The sequence below is a fragment of the Sinocyclocheilus grahami genome, unplaced genomic scaffold (assembly GCF_001515645.1).
Source record: "Sinocyclocheilus grahami isolate Dianchi unplaced genomic scaffold, SAMN03320097.WGS_v1.1 scaffold793.1, whole genome shotgun sequence".
NCBI classification, from domain to species: Eukaryota; Metazoa; Chordata; class Actinopteri; order Cypriniformes; family Cyprinidae; genus Sinocyclocheilus; species Sinocyclocheilus grahami.
Genome location: NW_015505972.1, coordinates 356,802 through 376,604, shown reverse-complemented (window position 1 = coordinate 376,604; position 19,803 = coordinate 356,802). Strand labels below are relative to the sequence as shown.

The 19,803-nt window shown below is 41.1% G+C and overlaps 1 protein-coding gene across 4 annotated transcripts in view; it reads right to left on the bottom strand.

Annotated features, from left to right (window-relative positions):
* Positions 1 to 19,803, bottom strand: part of LOC107561810 (SPRY domain-containing SOCS box protein 4-like) — a 52,956-nt gene that overhangs the window by 19,539 nt on the left and 13,614 nt on the right. For all 4 annotated transcript variants that reach the window (XM_016246307.1, XM_016246306.1, XM_016246304.1 and 1 more), the window contains exon 2: positions 10,234 to 11,114. In XM_016246307.1, the coding sequence (XP_016101793.1) occupies positions 10,234 to 10,939 (706 nt within the window). In that variant the 5' untranslated portion in view covers positions 10,940 to 11,114. The remainder of the gene's footprint in view (positions 1 to 10,233; positions 11,115 to 19,803) is intronic.

Genomic DNA, 19,803 nt, shown 5'->3' with positions numbered 1-19,803 from the left:
AAGACAACGGTGGAGTTTTGTGTGTGTGTGTGTGCACAGGCAGATAAATCACACAAACTGCACGGTCAGCAATCGTGAAGGTAAGTCTCATTTCGACATATTATAAGCCTGAGGTATTGAGCCAACCTTAGGTACCCTATCACGCAGTAATGATATGCTTTAATAACACGCTTTCATATCTGTCATATTTCCAGGGCAGGAAAAAAAGACATCAAGTCACCATGACAGGCAGCTTGCCAGCTTGGTGTAAAAAAAAAAAAAAAAAAAAAACACTCAACAGTTTCCTAACATCTCCTGTGCTTCTCTCATTGCATTACAAAGGCATTCTATGCATGTGCTTAACCTCCCCTTGACTTCACTGTCTGTCTGTGTGTGTGTGTGATTGTTGTACTGTAAAGATGAATGTAACAGCTGTAGGTGAGGCTGCGGCCTTATGGTGTTAGCTGAAACTTGATCCAGCTAACGAATCCTCTAATGACTGGCTCTCAATTAACACAGAGCCCAGCTGTTTGTCCTGAAAAGAGTAAGGACCACTTCTCTGTCCTCTCTTTACCTCTTTATCCATCTGTTTGTTCCCTCCCTAACTTTGCCAGGTGCTCTCCATTCATGCACAGTACCAGATGGAATTGTAGATAGACGATTATAGCATTGTCTAAAAAGGACACCATATTTTTCTCTTGGAACTAACTAACTATAAATTAACTAACTAACTAACAGATACTGACAGTCATTTACGGTTTAAGACACTTGGCACTAACTAATTAACTAACTTACTAAAAAACAATGACATTAATTGCACATTGTAAGATTCTTGGAATCTTGAAACTAACTAACTAACTAGCTATAATAACTAGCAGATACTTATTGACAGTCATTTACATTCTAAGACACTTGGCACTAACTAACTAACAAACATAGACTGACATTCATTTACATTTTCCATGAGTCTTGGAAATAACAAACGAACCAACTATGCTAACTAACTAACTAACTAAGAGATACGAACACTTGGCACACTAATATACTAACATTTTCTTTCTTTCTCTTACCTTATTACATTTCTATTATTTTTAATCTTATGATGCCAACCCTGAAACAACATACAGAACTACCAAATTTAGCTATAAGTTTGATTGCATAATATAATAATAGCTGTTAATAGTGTTCATCATCTGTTTGATTACGTCTTTAATTGCTTTTTCTATACATTTCTGCCACATGTACATTAACTGACAGTTATAAGCTACCACTAAATATTGTAGAAACTTAATTTGCTGTAAAGTTGCTTTGCAATGATTTGTAACGTGAAAAGAGCTATACAAATAAACTTGAATTGAACATCATCCATTTATGTTAAATACTTCAACTCAATCAATCAGTCAATTGTAATGAATTCTCCATATCAACATTTTTCACATTAAATAAATGCCATCACAACATTTTTGTGGCAAACAAAAAAGTTTTTGTTTAAACATTAAATGTAGTTATGCTGGGCGTGATGGTATTCCTTCAAGTACACTGGAGAACCACGTAAACTCCAGGGTGTGGAATGAGATTTTTGTGTTCCGAAGAAGAACGAATATCTTACGGGTTTGGAACAACATGAGGGTGAGTAATTAAATGACAGAATTTTCATTTTTGGGTGAACTATCCCTTTAATGTGTTCCGAGTCATAGTATGTTGAATACAGTGTTTGTCGAATTCATGAGTGCTTTTTGGGCAAATATTGATAACAATCCATTATTATTTTCTGGCGAACATCTTGACTATGCTGGTCCACCAGTTAGACCAGCACTAAACCCACAAAACTAAACCCTACTGTCGGTTCAAGCATGAACATTCTTGGTTTAAGCTGATTTTTAGCAGGGTTTGACAGCCTCCCTCCATAGAAACATTTAGTGTAGGTGTTTTAAGAGACTCAGACATCAAAGGGAAGAATAAAATACAGCTTAGCAAACACAGCTTAGGTCTTCAGGAACAGATGTGGCTCAAACAGCACTACTGAGTCACACACTCCTCCTCCCCCAAGCACACCCACCCCACACACATACTCAAGAGAGAGAACGGTAATCTCTCTGATAAGATGCAGACGACCCTGCCAACTTATTAGGCAAGTACCTCAGGCCAGCAACACCATGCAGCGCTAACCTACTGACCCATATATCAGCCCTCTAGTGACAGCAGCCTTCTGCCAGTCAGAGAGCAAATGAGAGAGAGAGAGAGAGAGAGAAAAAGCACAGACAGACAAATATTTGTCAAAATCCATCACAACTTGTGATAAAACAAATGATGCATCCCTCAGACACACTATCAGACATGTACACACGCACATGCACAAAGAATAAAAGTCCTGTGTGCGCGCCTCATAACAAACGGGGTATGATCGCACATGATTCTATACCAGCCTAATCATTCAGGGCTTCCTTTAGACCACTTTGTCAGCTATCAAAATATTTAGTATTGCACATTTTCAAAAGACACACATCCCAGCATTCCCAGCACATTGCTGCATGTTACTACATGGGCCCGCAGATTCAAGGGGACAACGGGACACTGCGTACGTCTTAGGCATTGTGTTTACACAACAGTCGGCCTTTGTGTCTTTCCTTGTTCTTTCCGATCTCAGACTGATGGTAATTATCTATGTAGCGCTTGCTCTACATTCGTCTCGTCCTCTCCGTCTCTCTTTCTCTCTCGCTGATGCTGAGACTAAGAGAGCATGCTACTGGAGTGGGAATGTGGATCAGACACTATTGTGTGATGAATCATAGCTAGAGCTAATTGGTGTTTTAATCCCTGACAATTCAGGGCACAGTGACAGCAGCCTTCTGCCAGTCAGAGAGCAAATGAGAGAGAGAGAGAGAGAGAGAAAAAGCACAGACAGACAGAAGCTCTCCGCCATCTCTCAATTATATCTACTCTGTGTTACACATTCACAATGGGGTGGCACATGTCAATTTCCCACTTATTTCTTGGTTGGACGCTGGCAATTAGTGCAAGTTTATATACAGTCAAACAGTTGTCTGTTCATTTTCCTCATTAGTGATGACAAAGACACTGGATTCGGACAAGCCGGCTGGCTGACTTCATAATCACAAAGGCTTATGGGTCGCAGACATAGCATTGAATGATGCCACATGCAATATGGTGAACAGTGTCACTGTCTGGTCACAATAATAGGCATGAAGGAAGCTCTGAATGATTTGGGTGATAAAGAATCATGTGATCATACCCATTTGTTACGAGGCGTGCAAACAGGATGGGTTCTTCCTGATCAAAAACAACTGGACAGGGCACAACAGAATGAAACAGTCCTGCAAAAGTTTGGGGTTGGTAAGATTTTTGAAAAAATGTTTTTGAAATATCTCTTATGCTCACTGACAGAGGATCCAATTTTTTAAACAAAAATACGGTAAAAAAAACAGAAATATTGTGAAATATTTTTTACAATTCAAAATTACCATATATTTTAATATAATTTATTCCTTTAATTGCAAAGCTGAATTTTTATTACTCCAGTCTTCGGTGTCACGTGATCCTTCAGAAATCATTCTAATATGCTGATTGTGATTTTAAGGATATTTTGATGAATAGAAAGTTCAAAAGAACAGCATTTATTTCAAATAGAATTTTAGGTAACAATAAAAATGTGTTTACTGTCACTAGGGCTGCATGATTAATCGAATGCGATTGTTATGAGCATTTTGTTAGTAATGCCGGTTCTGTAAAGTTGAATCAATGAAAGCAGTTGAATCTTCTGTTTATTCAGCAGCAGCTATAGGCATTTCCTGGGTTTCTTCTGCGAGGCGTATTTGGAGTTTCAGCGCGAGAGCGCCCTCTGGCCTTTGGATGGAGATTTACTGCTGATCTTAACCGATAACTTGACATGTCACCTGAAAACTGTAAAATTTATGACAGGATTATTTTAAATCAAGGCTTTCAAACAAGTTTAAATGAATTTCTACACAGAACCGTGCTTCACTGAAAGATACGCATGACAATCGCAGCTTCTGTCGAATCGCGATCTCGATTCCATTTCGATTTATCGTGCAGCCCTAACTGTCAGTTCTGATCAATATAATGCATCCTTTGATCAATATAATGTGTTGAATAAAAGTATTAATTTCTTTTCTTTTTTTTTATCTTACTGACCCCAAAGTTGAACTGTCCGATAACTTGACATGTCACCTAAAAACTGTAAAATTTATGACAGGATTATTTTAAATCAAGGCTTTCAAACAAGTTTAAATGAATTTCTCTGAATGTCAAGCCATTTTAATTCTACTTGTATTTAAATTCAATTTACAGTTTTAGTTATGTTCGCTACTTCAATTCCAATAGAACTTGAGTTAACAAAACATTTTCAATATAATACAGAATGGCGTACAAACATACGGACAAAAACAACAAGACACGAAACACTGAAGTCAATCTACATGTATAAATCAACAAAATATAGTGCAGACTGCAAGCAACAATGTGCAGTCAACTATACAGTCCTCACAACAATGGAGATCTTAACAGAAATGTGGCTTACAGTCAATCACTACCATTAAGATGTTAATGCTAAAGCAGAAATGTAGGGAAAAAATTCTAGACAAGCTAATAATCTAGTCACATAGGTGGACTAGTCGCCCAGCCTGACCCATTCCAAGCATGTGTACCCAGTGTGTGCAGTGGTGAGGCTTGTTCAGGGTCTGACTGCTGCTTTTCATTTGCAGTGCGATTAATTATAGCGGCGGTGATAAACAATATTCCACTGCCGTGCGGATAACTTCTCGGGATGCAGTCACTCACACACACACACACAAACACACACACACACACACGGTACACAGCAGAATAGACCGATGTGGGCTCCACCGAGGCAGAGAAGCATCTTACTTTTTAGTGTCCTCACTCTCTTTCTCACACAAAACCTGCATTCGCTTGCTCACAATTTGTATGCTCACACCCATAATCAGACTCAAATAACATCTCTTTCCCTTACTTACACTCATCCTGTTTTGAGTTCCTGTTTTCACAAAATGTGGTTTCAGGCTTCCCTCACAGATACTCAAGTATTCTCCTAGAGTTCCTCTCACTCACATACAGGCTATTCTCACTCATATGGGAGTTACAAATATGGCGTCTTGAAACCTAGTGAGCTGCCTACTAAGTATTTTTGCTGTTTAAGTATAGGCACTTCAGTAGGATTTGTGACAGTACCTACAAAGTCTAAAATTGCTATAGCTCTTTTAACACACCATGGGCTAATGTCCAGAAATGGGGTCTAATTACTGTATTTTCTGGAATATATGTCACATTTGTATCATCTGAAATGTATTCCTTATATGTATATTAACTTTCAAAAAGACTAATATAATATAAAGTCAAGATTAGAATGCAAAAGCAAAATGGCACACACATTTGGATTTGTGCCCAATGACAGATTGAGTGAGGTTTCACTATAATTTTGTTTAGATTTGGTGATTATAATAAATGCAGTTTATAATGAATGCTATAATAATTTATTATTGTTTCAAACTTACATTTTTAATTTCTGTTCTGTTCTCAATACCGTTAGATTTGCTAATGTTTCTTGGTCTTTGGATTGGATTTGCTGTGGAGTGAGTGGAAATAAAATGCTTGTTTATAGTGTTTAGATTTGCTAACGTTTCTTGGTTCTTATAATGATTTGCTGTAAAGTGAGGGGGAAAAAATACATGTTTTTTTGTTTATAATGTTTGTAAATTGTTTTTATTATGATTATTATTTTTTATTTACCAGTATTTTACATTATTTCTGAAAGTAATAACAAAATGTGATATATACACACACTGATGCAACTTTTTTTTCTCGGTGCAACATATATTTAGGTGCGACTTATTTTCCAGAAAAAACAGTAGGCAGCTCACTAGGTTATGAGACACTGTGCTTAATCTGCCCAGAAACTGCTTGGGCAGCTTACTTTCTTTTGAGAAACCATGTCTATGAAGCCCCAAAACTCTGTAAACTGCAAGGTCTTGAAACACTTCTGCTAAATGCATAAATGTTAACCTCAAACATGCTGTCCAACTGGGCAGCTTAAAAGATTTTGAAAGGGTTTTTTTATGTTCAAAAATGATGTCTAAGGAGGCAGCTCACTGGGCATTGACACAGTCTCTCTATTTCTCTTGTGTTTACATTATCTCTTTCTATCTCACAGTCACTTACCCTGGACACTTTAAACTCATAAGTATCTATTCCAAGACACATTTACCACAGAGGAGTCTGATTCAGTCAGACAGCTCTGAGTGTGTGTAATGAAACTAGTTTGGTATTGACTGTGCAGATGTGTAATAAGACAGGGAGCATGCTTGCATACATATTAAAATTAAGCCTGGGGTTTAGACTGTGCTGCACATATCTAAAAATGTCACAGCTTACATTTTTCTGACCTCATCATTCTTACTGCAATCATTACTCATGTTTCTCTCTCTCACTATCGCTCTCAGTCTCTTGCATTCCACAAGGATGCAAGAGACTGCATAACGGTCATAATTTAACAGCCTCCTGCACATGACTTAAAACATGCAAAACACCTAAAATGTGTATAAACCCACAATCCAACCACAATCTTAACACTACTTTGGAAACCATGAGCTTCCAAGTGAGTGATCCGGTCCAAAGATGGCTTTTCCAAACACCTCTTGAGATTCACAGAATTCTGTCTCTCTTTCAAGCATTACACATTGCTTTGCTCTTGCTCATTTCATACAATTTTCCAGCAAATAAAGACATGCTTACTAGAAGCTTTGAAAAGATTTCAAATGGTCTTAGGACCACTTACTGAATTGCTCTTTCCATCTGAAAGGGAAAAAGAGGGCTCTTTCAACTTCAGACGAGGGGGCTTTGAGAGTGTCCCACTCTGCTCACTGTCCCCTGATACGGAAACACACCAGGGAGGAGAAGACTCTGTAGAGCGACACAGAGACCAAAGCAACCTAATCCATATAAACAGGGCTGAAATGACACTGATATGATTCTGCTTGTGGGCTTACTGGGTTGCTTATTAAATTAATACTCTGAAGTCATGTACAATGATAAGTTTTATAAAGGGATATTACGATTTTACTCTTTCAACATTGACAGTTTAATTAACGGAGTGAAATGTCTATAGGGAATGAGTTGTCTCAGTGATTAAAAAAAGTCAGTTCCCAAATATTAACTGGGAATTTTGTGATTATTATTTACAATATGTTTGATTATTTATTAAACAATGGTGACTTTTATCATACAGCTGTTGCTGCTTTTAAAAAGCAAGTTACTCAATGCTGTGCATTAATGTGTTTTTACCATGGTACCATTTCCTCATGTCATTCCAATCATACATTACTTAATTTCTTTTGTGATACACAAAAAAATGCTATTTATAAAAATGTCTCAGTGTTTTTGTACATACAATGAAAGTCAATAGGGTCCAATTTCATCTGGGCCAGAAAGTTCTTCAAAATATCTTATTTTGTGTTGCACAGAAAAAATGTCATACAGGTTTGGAATGACATGAAGCGGAGTAAGCTAAAAATAAAACAATCATCCACAGGTATGGACGTTTGAACATGGAGTTTCTTTCATGGAGAAACAGCTAAATCTACCAGATGACTCTCTGAATCTCTGTTCTGTAAGATGTGAGGAGAAAAAAAAAACACCTTGAGGTTGTGCTATCAAATAAAGCTCAAATGGTTACATGCCTCTGGCTTTAAAATGCTGTTTCACACAAACCCTCTGGCTTATACACACACACAGTGTCTGCCTGACAGGAGCGGATTAGAAAAAAAGTGCTTCCAAAACATGCTGATGATGGATGAAGGAGAGTTTCAAGTCTTTACAAACACAGGGGCTCAGTGTTTAGCCTTGTGAATGGCGTGATAGCTCTGAGTGCTTTACATTTACATTTACATTTAGTCATTTAGCAGACGCTTTTATCCAAAGCGACTTACAAATGAGGACAATAATAAAAGCAGTCAAAACTAACAAAAGAGCAACAATATATAAGTGCAAATGACAAGTCTCGGTTAGCCTAACGCAGTACACGTAGCACCTAATGTTGTATAAAGCAAATCTGCAGGACCGGGCAGTTTTAGCAATGTGGTCTGAGAAATTCAGCTTATCATCAATCACAACTCCAAGGTTTCTAGCTGTTTTTGAAGGAGTTATGGTAGATGAGCCTAACTCGCACACAACTTGCCTTCGCTTTCTCTCACATGCGCAAAGAGCGAGCGAGAGTCTTACATAACATGCAGAATTGATGCGCTACATGTAAACAATATATTTTGTTGAGCTCCTTTGGAATTCTTCAGCTTTTAAGAACTGCCGGGTTTTCCTGTAGTAGGCAGAACTAATGCACAAATCTCATTGGCTGGTGCTCACCTATTATCGTTCCTGTTTTGCCTAAGTTCATGGTTACCAAGTTTTAATTCTAATTACTAAACTTCTATTATTAAATAATACTTGATTATCATATTATAATGCTTGACTGCTTGACTGACTGATATTAAGAGATTTAAAACACAGTACCATTTTACATACATTATATATGTTTGTAAAATGGCATAATAGATAGATAGATAGATAGATAGATAGATAGATAGATAGATAGATAGATAGATAGATAGATAGATAGATATACTAGCCAATGGCGATTCAATTGCCAAGGTGTCCGTAGAGGGTTGGTTAGACATGCTGAGATGCAAGCAACTATCGTCGGATCATCAGGATGGAATGAGAGATAGAGTTGAGTGTCATCAGCATAGCAGTGATATGAAAAGCCATGTTTCTGAATGACAGAACCTAGTGATGCCATTAGTGATGCTTTAAACTAATGCATAATCACTTGCACAAAACACATGCTAACACACAAAATATGCAACCATAAACGCACCAAACTCATAAACATGTTACCTGTGAACATCAAAACGAGAGCCTCTCCTGATGCTATGCTAGTTGTAGGGAACAGCTAAGCTTACTAGCAATGTTTTGAGCCTTCCTGCCTCCACTGCCATTGCGTGTTTCATTGTTCCTTACATTAATAATGAATACATGCCTGCAGCACTGGCTAAGCACCCTGAGGGACATTGTAAGAGAAGAACCAGAATCCATCTCTTTACATTGTGGGCTTGACTCTTGAACTAACAGGATGGACGACAAGATGCAATAGTCAGGCTCTCTTGCTGGCTAACTACACCTGTATGTTGAAATACCAACAATTCATGGCTACATCTCAAGCAATGTTTGCACAGAACACAGTGTTGTTGTAGCGTGGCACAACAAGGTCAGGGTTTTGATTGCCAGGGGAAAAGAAGTCGTCTGCCTAATGAGTACTCTCCTGAAAAAAACATGTTAAACCAGCCTGAGTTGGTTTGCTGGTCTTCTAGCCTGGTCAAGGTGGTCTGTTGGCTGATTTTTAAAGGGTTTTTGGCACTTTCCAGCTAGTCAGGCTGGGAGACCAGCTGTCCACCCAGCTAAGCACCAGCTTGGCCAGACTGGGAGACTGGCTACACCAGAGGTGTCTAATCCTGCACCTGAAGGGTCACTCTACTGCAGTTTTTAGCTCAATCAAGGTCTTCAGGATTACTACAAACTTCCAAGAAAGTGTGTTGGCCAGTTTGAAGCTAAACTGCAGGGACATTAACACTCCAGGAACAGGACTGGGCATACCTTGGCCTAGAGCGGGGAGGCCAACGTCGATCCTGGAGAGCCACAGTCCTGCAGAGTTTTGCTCCAACCTTGATAAAAACTCACCTACCTGTAGCTTTCAACTAACCCTTAGACCTTTATTAGCTTGTTCAGGTGTGTTTGATTAGGGCTAGAGTAAAACTCTGCAGGACTGTGGCTCTCCAGGACCGTCATTGGCCATCCCTGGCGTAGACTAGCTGAAAATCAGTATGACCAGGCTGGAAGACCAGGCTCGGAGACCAGCAAAAAAGCTTAGAACGATTAAAATTTTTTTTAGCAAGGTAAATGTAATCCAAATTTTAATTAGAATGACACCATGAGCTTATCCCCCTGGAGCAATTTGGGGTTAATGCCTTGCGCGTGGGTAAAATGATTATGGAATTGAACAAGCAAGCTTCAGGTTTCTGAGCCATAACCACTACACCAACACAACCCAATTCAAGCGAGTTTTAAAAAATCTGCAAACTCTATTTCAAGCACGATCTTTAAGTATCAAACAATTATGCAGGTATAAATCTAGAGAAAATGTATACTTACGATCTAGGCCATTGATGTAGCGCATGGTGATTTCACAGTGGCCCCACACCGCACTGACAATGGGGTACAACTTTTTGCCCTTAAGACCTCTGAAGGCCACTCCGAGGTACTGTCCGTCCACCATGAAGCTCAACGTGCCCTCATCCATGTCCAGCACTACTATCAAGGCATCTGGCAGCACAAAGGCCTCCTCTGGCTCCAGGAAGCTTGGGTATGTGGGTGCAGAAGAGACCGGCCGGTTCTTACTGTTATGGTAGAGCTTGTTTCGTCCCAGGTCCCAGCCCCAGGACTCGCTATCACTGCCAACTAAAGAAGTGTAACCCACTGAGTGCAAAGGGGCATCTGGCGTGGCCACACCCACCAGCGCATGTGTGCCCCGTTGCCTAGCAGGCCAATGGATCCTCCAAACATGGAGTCCTCGTGTGTATCCCACCAGTCCACGAATGCCATCGGTACTCTGGGCAACAGGGTGCCGATGGAAGGTGAGTTTGTCATCGTCCTTGATGAAAATATTAAGCGAGCGGTCGTCCGGGTTCCAGGCATGTTGAAGCTGCTGCTCATATGGAGCAGGGGGCATGTCCAGGAGTAGGTCCAGCCGGGCTGGCTTGAAGAAATCTGGCCCTCTCAGTTCCCTCCTCAGGGGTCTGTAGGATGGCTCTCCGCGCACGTCTACGGACTTGATGCTCCCCGAGATCTTCTGGCCCATGGCTTGGCTGGTTGGATAGGGGTAGGGAGGAGGAGAGAGGGAAGGGGTGGCGCAACACAGGGGCTGGGCTTCTGGGGTCCGCCGTTACCTCATCAAAGCACCAAGACGACAGCCTGAGGCCCCCAAACTCACGTCAGCGTCTGGCAGTGGCGAAAGTGCCAGCCTTACTGAAGCCCTAGGAGAAAACCCACCAAAATACGTCATTAGAACAGCAATTTTACACAGATCAAAGAGTCTGCGGGCTGGTTTTATGAGTGCATCTAGAACTAATAAATGTGAATCTCAATGGTGTTAAGGATAAAAACGAGAACAGAAATAAAGGAAGAACATAAACAAGAAGAAAGAGAGGATCACTGCCAACCACAGCCTGACAGCATGTGAGAGTCTGCCATGGGGAAGGACGTAATAAGGAATGCCTCAGGTGAGAACAAGACACCTTCTGTATGACATACAGAAACACTGAACACACATATATTCACACATGACAAGACACATCACCTCTAGCTCAAAAACAGCCCAGCTTATGTCAACACAGAGCAATACAGACCCACACATATTGCATTTTTTTAAAAATCTTATAAATAGTATTCATTCAAAAGAGCTATAGCCACTTCAAACAGTTTGAAACTCTGACATTTGAATAAGGAAATAAATTGATTTAATGCAATAAATAAATAAATGGAAAAATAAATAAATAACTTGAAGAAAATTGGAGCCATGCTTGTTTATGCAAAACCTTCTGCCACAATGTTAAGGTGTGGTTGACTATCAGAGCATTGCTAGGATATCTTGAGTGATTTTTACAGCGTTATTTTACAGTTGCTAGGGTCTTCTGGGTGGTTTTTAAGATGTTGCGTGGTGTTTGCTAGGGTGTTCTGTGTGATGGCAATCAAGCTCAAGTCAAAAGTGTCCAAAAAAATCCCTATGATATTCTCATCTCTAAATATGGCTTGGAAGTTCAATGTTTCCACCAATGTAAGATTATTTTGATTGTTAGTCTCAGATCATTGAAATGCACATTTTCAGGCTTCATTGAAAGTGACGTGACGTGACATGTGGCCAAGTATGGTGGCCCATACTTGGAATTAGTGCTCTGCATTTAACCCATCCAAAGTGCACACACACCGTGAACACACACCCGGAGCAGTGCTGCAGCACCCGGGGAGCAGTTGGGGGTTCGGTGCCTTGCTCAAGGGCACCTCAGTCGTGGTATTGAAGGTGGGAGAGAGGTGTACATTCACTCCCCCCACCTACAATCCCTGCCAGTACGAGACTCGAACCCGCAACCTTTGGGTTACAAGTCCGACTCTCTAACTATTAGGCCACGACTTCCCCCAGTCGGTGGTGTCTGTAACACAAATGGCACAGGATAAGATACATGCATAATTTGTAGGGATGCTCCGATCGATCGGCATCGGCCAATAAACACATTTTATGACTCGATCGGTACTCACTACACTTGGTCGATCTCATGAACCGATCGCAATTTGATGACATCAACGCATGACGACGTACATGATGCGTGGGGATATAAATGATTTGGCGCCACAGTCATGTCATCACCGGTGTGGAAATGCTATGACGTTTTGAGAAACAATGAAAAATTTGCAATTTTTTCGTGTATGTTTTGCATTAGGATATGATGAATGGATGGTTCATTTTTAACAGCAGATTCAGTGACGTTAGAGAGCTGAGCTGCGCCTCACTGCACACGTCTGCGACGCATTACGGCTCCACGGGAACCAGAGCTGATCGCGGCCGCTCTTGTCAACGCTTGTGTTTATCAGCCAGCCACGGCACGTTTCTGAAGCGGCTCTCCGCGCTGCTTGGCTAAAAAATTGTCTTTTGTGAGTTGTCACAGCGTGGAGGACGGAACAAAACCTCGTTGGAGTGGCAAGGGATAACGGTAACATAACACGCTGATCGTGGGCTGCTTTTAAATGAACATTTATTTATAAAACAAAATATCTTCTTTGGCCATATTATCCTACTCAATAGCATTAACGCAGGCTTTACTCCTTTCAAACTTTATCTGGAATGTCACCGTTTCTGTCACTGCAACTTCCCGATCAGGCGAACGAACACACACACACACACACACAAAATCGTCTGCCTCATGAAAAAAAATAATATTTTAAACAAAATTTAGTTAATATTTGCATCATTTATGATTTATTTTATCCACCCGCGACCCACTCGCAAATAATCAGAATGCATTTTTTAATACTCGACCCGCGGATTATCCTCAGCGCCCGTGGATATAGGAAAAGCAAAATATGTTTGCTGCGTAAATCAGATGGACTTACTGAAAATGCTCATTCATTCTCTGCCAGCAGGAGGTGCTTTAAAGCGGGAGAAATAGAGGTGTCCCCGGTAACGGCAGTACACAAAGCAGGGCTGAGCTTACAAACGCTGCTTTATCAGGCATATAACATGCAAGATGAAATGAAAATGACATCGAACATTTTCTAAAGATAGTCTTCCTTCAGAAATACAGTGATATAAAAACCACTCGTTTTGATTTTTAAATACGGCATTATTTATTCCTAGGTTCCTGTGAGAAAGTGTGAGAGAAGGAAAAAGAGAGAACAAAGGAGAGAAATTCAATTCGCATCAGCCTCAATGTCACAAAAATACCTACACATTAAAAACCCATTTTAGAGTGTGCTGGAGATGCGATACTGATGTATGAAATGCTAGCAGGAACTTCCTGCTACAATAAGTGATGCATTGTCTTTTCCTGGAATGAGAAAGTCTCATCCCACGAATGAGCTCTACAAAAAAGACAGTTAGGGGATGTTTACATAAAATGTGTTCTTGTGTCTGTTGCATCTGTGCTATTTGTGAAGTATCTAACCGTTGCAAAGCATCAGTTTCTTCAGTGCCATGAGTGCAGTGTTTCAAAGAAGATGTCAAGTTCAATTTTAAAAAAACGAAGCATAGTGATAAACAGCAGTATTTAGCGGTTTACATAAAATATCAACATTTCACTACAAAAACGACAAAATGCAGCACAGGGAATTTCAGGAATTTAACCGAGTGAAATTCAAATAAACCAGTGAATAGTTTTTCCACTTCATTAATGTGAACCTTTAAACAAATTGACTCACTAAATAAATCTAGTAAGTGATAGAAGAGTGTGTTTGATCATTAGCTGATACAAAGTAACACAAAACAGCATTGCGTCATGTTAGACTACTACTTTTCAGAGTACAGCTCATTATTAGACAAGCTATAATACTTTAAAAACAGCTAAGCTTCGCTACTAAAGTATGTAGGCGAGTTAGAAGTGTTGCTTCTTTTAGTTTCTCCATAGCAGTGCCGGACAACATATTCACACTCTGTCAGACGAACAGTCATCAAGCACGTTGGTCACCAACACAAAGGAAAAAGGTCACACGTACTGTACATGCACACAAACACACCTCAGACAGTCTCAACACATTAAGGTCACAAAGAAAGAGAGACAGGAAAGAGAGAGCTGAATTCAGACGACAGGAAGGAGGGTAGCCAGACGGCCAGACAGTCAGAGCCTGGAATCCTGGGTAAGTGTTACCAATATTAAAGGAAAAATAAATGAGGTCATGAAAGAAGCAGGATAGAATGTGAATGTGTATGTGTGTGAGAGAGAGAGAATGAATAAAAGAGAGGGTGCTGCCCTAACATGCCACTCACAGCTATCATAACGTGTGCTAGGAGTCGAGGTGTTAGGTTTTCCGTATCGTATTTCAGAGCTGGAGAAGCTCCCGCGACAGAGGGCACAAAGGGTTTCACAGTCTTGCCGCCGTGCAGAAGCACAGTAATGTGTTTCATTCAGGTTGTGTTTGGTTCAGAGCGCACACATCAGTTTAACTAGCATTCCCTCACTCAAACCACTGTAGTCACTAATAACTGTAATAAACACTGACACGAACAATTACGCCGTTAGTCTGGGAGTTGTAGACAGACTTTTAAACACTAACATTAGTAATTACATGAAGAATTGTAAAACAAGGTCTGAAAAAATAAACGTCTGAGAAAAAACTAAATGCACTGATGATATAACAAAAAGCTTTTTGTGGATCAATTCATTCCATCAAGCACTGGAAAATTGGTACATAAACATAAAATGTATAAAACTGAAACTGCATTAGGATGATTAAAAAATGTCCACTTCATGCCCACTGTTATCACATATTTCTATATTTATGTTTAAATAAAACAGAGTATTATATCTCCTATATCAACTATCACCCAAAATAGCTTGCCTTTTAAAGGGGTCATATGATGCAATTAAAATTTTTCCTTTCTCTTTGGAGTGTTACAAGCTCTTGGTGCATAAAGAAGATCTGTAAAGTTGCAAAAAAGTTGCAAAGTCTCAAATCCAAAGAGATATTCTTTATAAAAGTTAAGAGTCAACCACGCCTACCTAAAACGGCTCGTTCTAACACGCCCCCACATGTCTACGTCACGATGTGGGAAGATTTGCATAATGCCGCCCTAATGTTCATGCAAAGAAAGAAGGCGTAACTTTTATTCTCGCTGTAGTATTGTTGCTGCCGCCATGTCGTGAAGGCGCTGTGTGTTTCGTTGTGAAAGCGAAACTACTTTGTTTGGCCTTCCAAAAGAGGATGATATCTGCTTCGTCATGCCTAGAGCTGATCCGTGCTGGTCACTGAGGAAATACATCAACTTCGCGCTGTGGATTGCCGGAACGGCTTTCACCGTGGACGAAGTGGAGTCCAGCCCGGGATCGTCACATGTGGTTGCCATGACAGCCAGCCGGACACTCCTTCATCGAATCTGCCGGCCGCGCAGTTCCGAGTTTTGAGCAGTGTAGAGTAGCACTTGTTGTTTGTCATTTCTCCGATCACAAATGTAGACATGGTTTTATGTTTACGCGGTGCGGTGCGATGCAACGCAAAGCGTAAAAAACAATACAAGTCATTATAATCCATAATTATGTCCCCACTGGATGCTACAAATTCCTCGTTTATAATTTGGTTTTAATTTTTTTGTCTCGTTGCTCCGGCCGGACAGGGCATCACAGTATGGTAAGGGGCATAACATTTCCGTCACACGCTTGAGGTATTCGGACAATCAAAACGCACTGGATAGCTGGCCAATCAGAGCACACCTCGCTTTTCAGACCGATGAGCTTTGTAAAAATCGACGCCTTTCAGAAAGGCAGGGCATAGAGGAGAAACAATAATGTACAGTATGTGGAAAATAATGTGTTTTTTGAACTTTAAACTGCATAAACACATTTCATTACACCAAATACACAAAATAATGTTCAATTTTAGCAACATCATATGACCTCTTTAACTTAAACTGTGTTAATAGCTTACAGTAAAGATGAATGAATGAACAGAGGGACAGATAGACACAGATGGATTGATTGGCAAACAGACAGATAGATGATAAACAGAAGACTAGGGATGTTCATTTATTTTTCCTAACCGACAACCGACGCTCTTTAACCGATTCCGACGCTCGTTAACCGATTATTAACCGTTAACCGACAAGATTATTTTAAATTAGAATTTAATTAAATTAGAAAGGATACAGGTCTGTAACCCGTTAAAAAATACTAACATTTGTATCCCGAGGATTGATTTTGCATGCGCAAAAATCAGCAAACAACAGAAAATTAGGATTCACATGGCCATCATATCACATCACGCACCTGCAGCGCTTCAGCAAGCGGAGAAAAACATAATAAAGCTAGGCTATAGGCCTATATACATAACGATAAATAGGCCTATAAGAGAAATATATTTTTACTTAAATAATTAAGAAATTAAAGAAAAACTGTGCAACAAGTAGCCTAATATTCAGAGTTTCAGTTTATTTTTGTGCAAGGAAACCAGATGGCAGAAAGCGGCATCCTATTTTTCTTTAGGCTTATTTTACAAAAGCACAAAGATTTGTTTTTATTGTGAATGTACACAAATAAAGGAAAACCTTTTACAATTCCGATTATCTTTATGACTAAAAGGAGTAGCCTAGTTGCTTCACTGTTAGAAGGACGGACGGACGGACGGACAGATAGATAGATAGAATGTGTCACAGCAGAGTGACTAAATCGTGCTATGAGACGGTGACCGCATGGCATGACTGTATCGTGCCTTTGGGCATTACACTGCTGATATAAAATGCCAACGTCAAGCTGAGAAGTGAAAAAAAAAAAAGTTCACTACATCAGTTACATAGGGGTAATAATCCCAAACCATATGAGACATGACTAATGTAACTATAACAACCTCATTCTAATGGACCGCTGATGTGCTGTCTCCATCTGCTTAGCCATGCGAGACAAGACTACATATAAAAGCAGTCTGCCAGGGCCGTACGTCTCCGCATGGGAAAATGCCCATTTGTGCGGACTTATCTATTAGAAAAACAAAAGCACTCGGTTGGTGAGCGTATCACTGGGATGGGGCTGCTATGGCTATAAGTCAAAGAAAATTGAAGCAGAATTCAAAACAACCCTGCTGTAATTGTGCCCTGTGGCTCTTCTACCGCGTGATGTCTTAAATCAGGCCAAATGGATCTTTTTTCTGTGCTTATTGAATTAAAGCGGATGAAGAATATATGACAAAACTGACACTTTTTATCTTTTTTGATACAATCTTAAATCTGCAACATTTTTGGGTAATAAACATCTTCCTCAATTTGCCATTCCACACTCAAGGCTCTATTTGTTTTGCTTGCCCCATCATAAAGACAGAGTTCTTTGTTTTCAGGCCTGCGTAATTGAATTTTCCGCCGCTGCATTGCGTGTTTGGCGAACGCCCCAGGACTCAAGAGTTTGTAGCTGTTCTGCATGACTAGAGGAATGATAATATCGCAGACCCCAGGGCTGCCCGATTAAAAGGCATGAATGCTGTTTTATACAATAGTTAGTTCTGTCTATGCAATCTGATTGGCCAAAAGGTCATACAGGTTTGAAATGACTGACAAAATGAATTTATTTTTTTTTAATTTAGAGGACTATCTCTTTAAATAAAACAGGTCTAAATCTGTGGAGCCGCCCTGTGTGACGTGTGTTCACACTGTTTAGTCTACTAGTCATTACTGTGTACATACTCATATGAATTTGTTTATGCTTCAGCACCCGTCAGACCCTCAGCACACTTTTTCTTGCAAGCTCTGTGGCACACGGGAGCTTGTGTTTCCCTTCAGGATGGTGGGGGGTCTGTGATAAAGCGAGCGCCTGGTGCCTGGCCCATCGCCTGCGTTACCCTGGTCACCAGAGACATGATGGACACGCACACCTCTAGCCACTCGTGGCTTTGATGAGACATTCGCCATCTGTTGTTTATCTTTGCATCCTCTCTCTCTATTTAATTGGAAACATCTCTCTTTCCTCTGTGGATAGTGTCATTCATTTACTCATTTACATTTACTTTCTGTCTCTTTTTTCCTAACTCACCTCCCAGCTGGATAATCACGTTAAAACCAATTTGAAAAGGCAGCTGGTCTTGACTGTTGATTAGTTAGACTGTCAGACCTTAGACCTGGTTTCAAGCTGATAAATCATCTTGGTCAATCTGGTTAGAGCTGGTAGACCACAAAGGATTAGGTCATCCAAAAATGAACATTTTCACTCATTCTCATGTCATTCCAAAACTGTATGATGTTCTTTCTGCTGTGGAACACACAAGAAGATATTTTGATTTTGTTGTGCTAGGCTGTCTTTTCCATACAATTACAATGAATGAGGGCTAGAACTTTCTCCGGGGATGAAGACCAGGCTGCATTGCCCGAGTAACACCCAGAGCTAACTGCTATGTTTTCCCGGGCCTCACTACCCTCCATGGCGGGGCGGCCAGTGGGTATGTGGAGATCCCTTCAGTTGAGTGCGCTATTGCGATGCGCTGTGCCCGCAGAGCGCTGCCACCTGACGTCTCATATCCAGGGTCTTTAAGTTCTCGTCTGCACTTATGGCCAAGGGTTACAGAGCTGCTGGACAGGCCGCTTCCGCCTTACATGCCATGGCCCTTCTGTAGGTCTATCAGGCCAAGGCACTTAAACATCTGCACGAGGGTAGTTCTGACCCAGGTGTGATGCAGGAGCTGCACACAGCGACAAATTTCACTGTACTGTCTCTGGGTCAGGGGATGTCAACCTTAGTGGTCTAGGAACGCCACTTTGCCCAACTGTTCTCGGTTGCACAGAAGCAGATGGAGGCTATAAAGCACATCCTGCCCCGGCGGCCCACTGCTGTCTCCACCCCGCCTGCTCGTCACCAAGGCAGCCATCCTGCGGCTTCCACCTCCGCTCCAGCGTTGCCACAGCAGTAGCCTACACCCAAGCCGGGTGGAGCTGGCTGCAGAAAAGTGCAGCCCATCTCTGCCCCTGCTAGGTCTGTAATGTGTCAGAGCAAGCAGCGTTCCTGAGACGGACGACCCAGCGATACAGGATCCTGCTCTTCATGAGATGGTGACTGCACCACTCCTTCCCCCGGAGGAGGGCCGGGCGGAGAACCTTTTGTTAAAGTTTTGTTCTGTTCCACGGCTCCACAGCCAGTGGTACCCAAGATTTTCCATCTCTGGGTCCCAAGAGAGCATGGATGGCAATGTGCGACACTGCGCCTTGCCACTCTTGTCCCCCTCTTCTATCGCCAGTGGGCAGCAATTGCATTGGCACATCAATTGCCTCGAGTTGCTAGCAGTATGGCTTGCTCTGCGCTGCTTCAGATCGCTGCTACACGACAAGCACGTACTGGTTCAGACAGACAACACTGCGATCATTGTGTACAACAACCGTCTTCTCCTCATTTGGAGTCAGGAGCATCTGAGGATGCTTTGGGTCATTCTTATCCCGGGCAAGCTAAATCGCGCAGCCAACTAGCTCTCGCGGCAGGCCACACTTCCGGG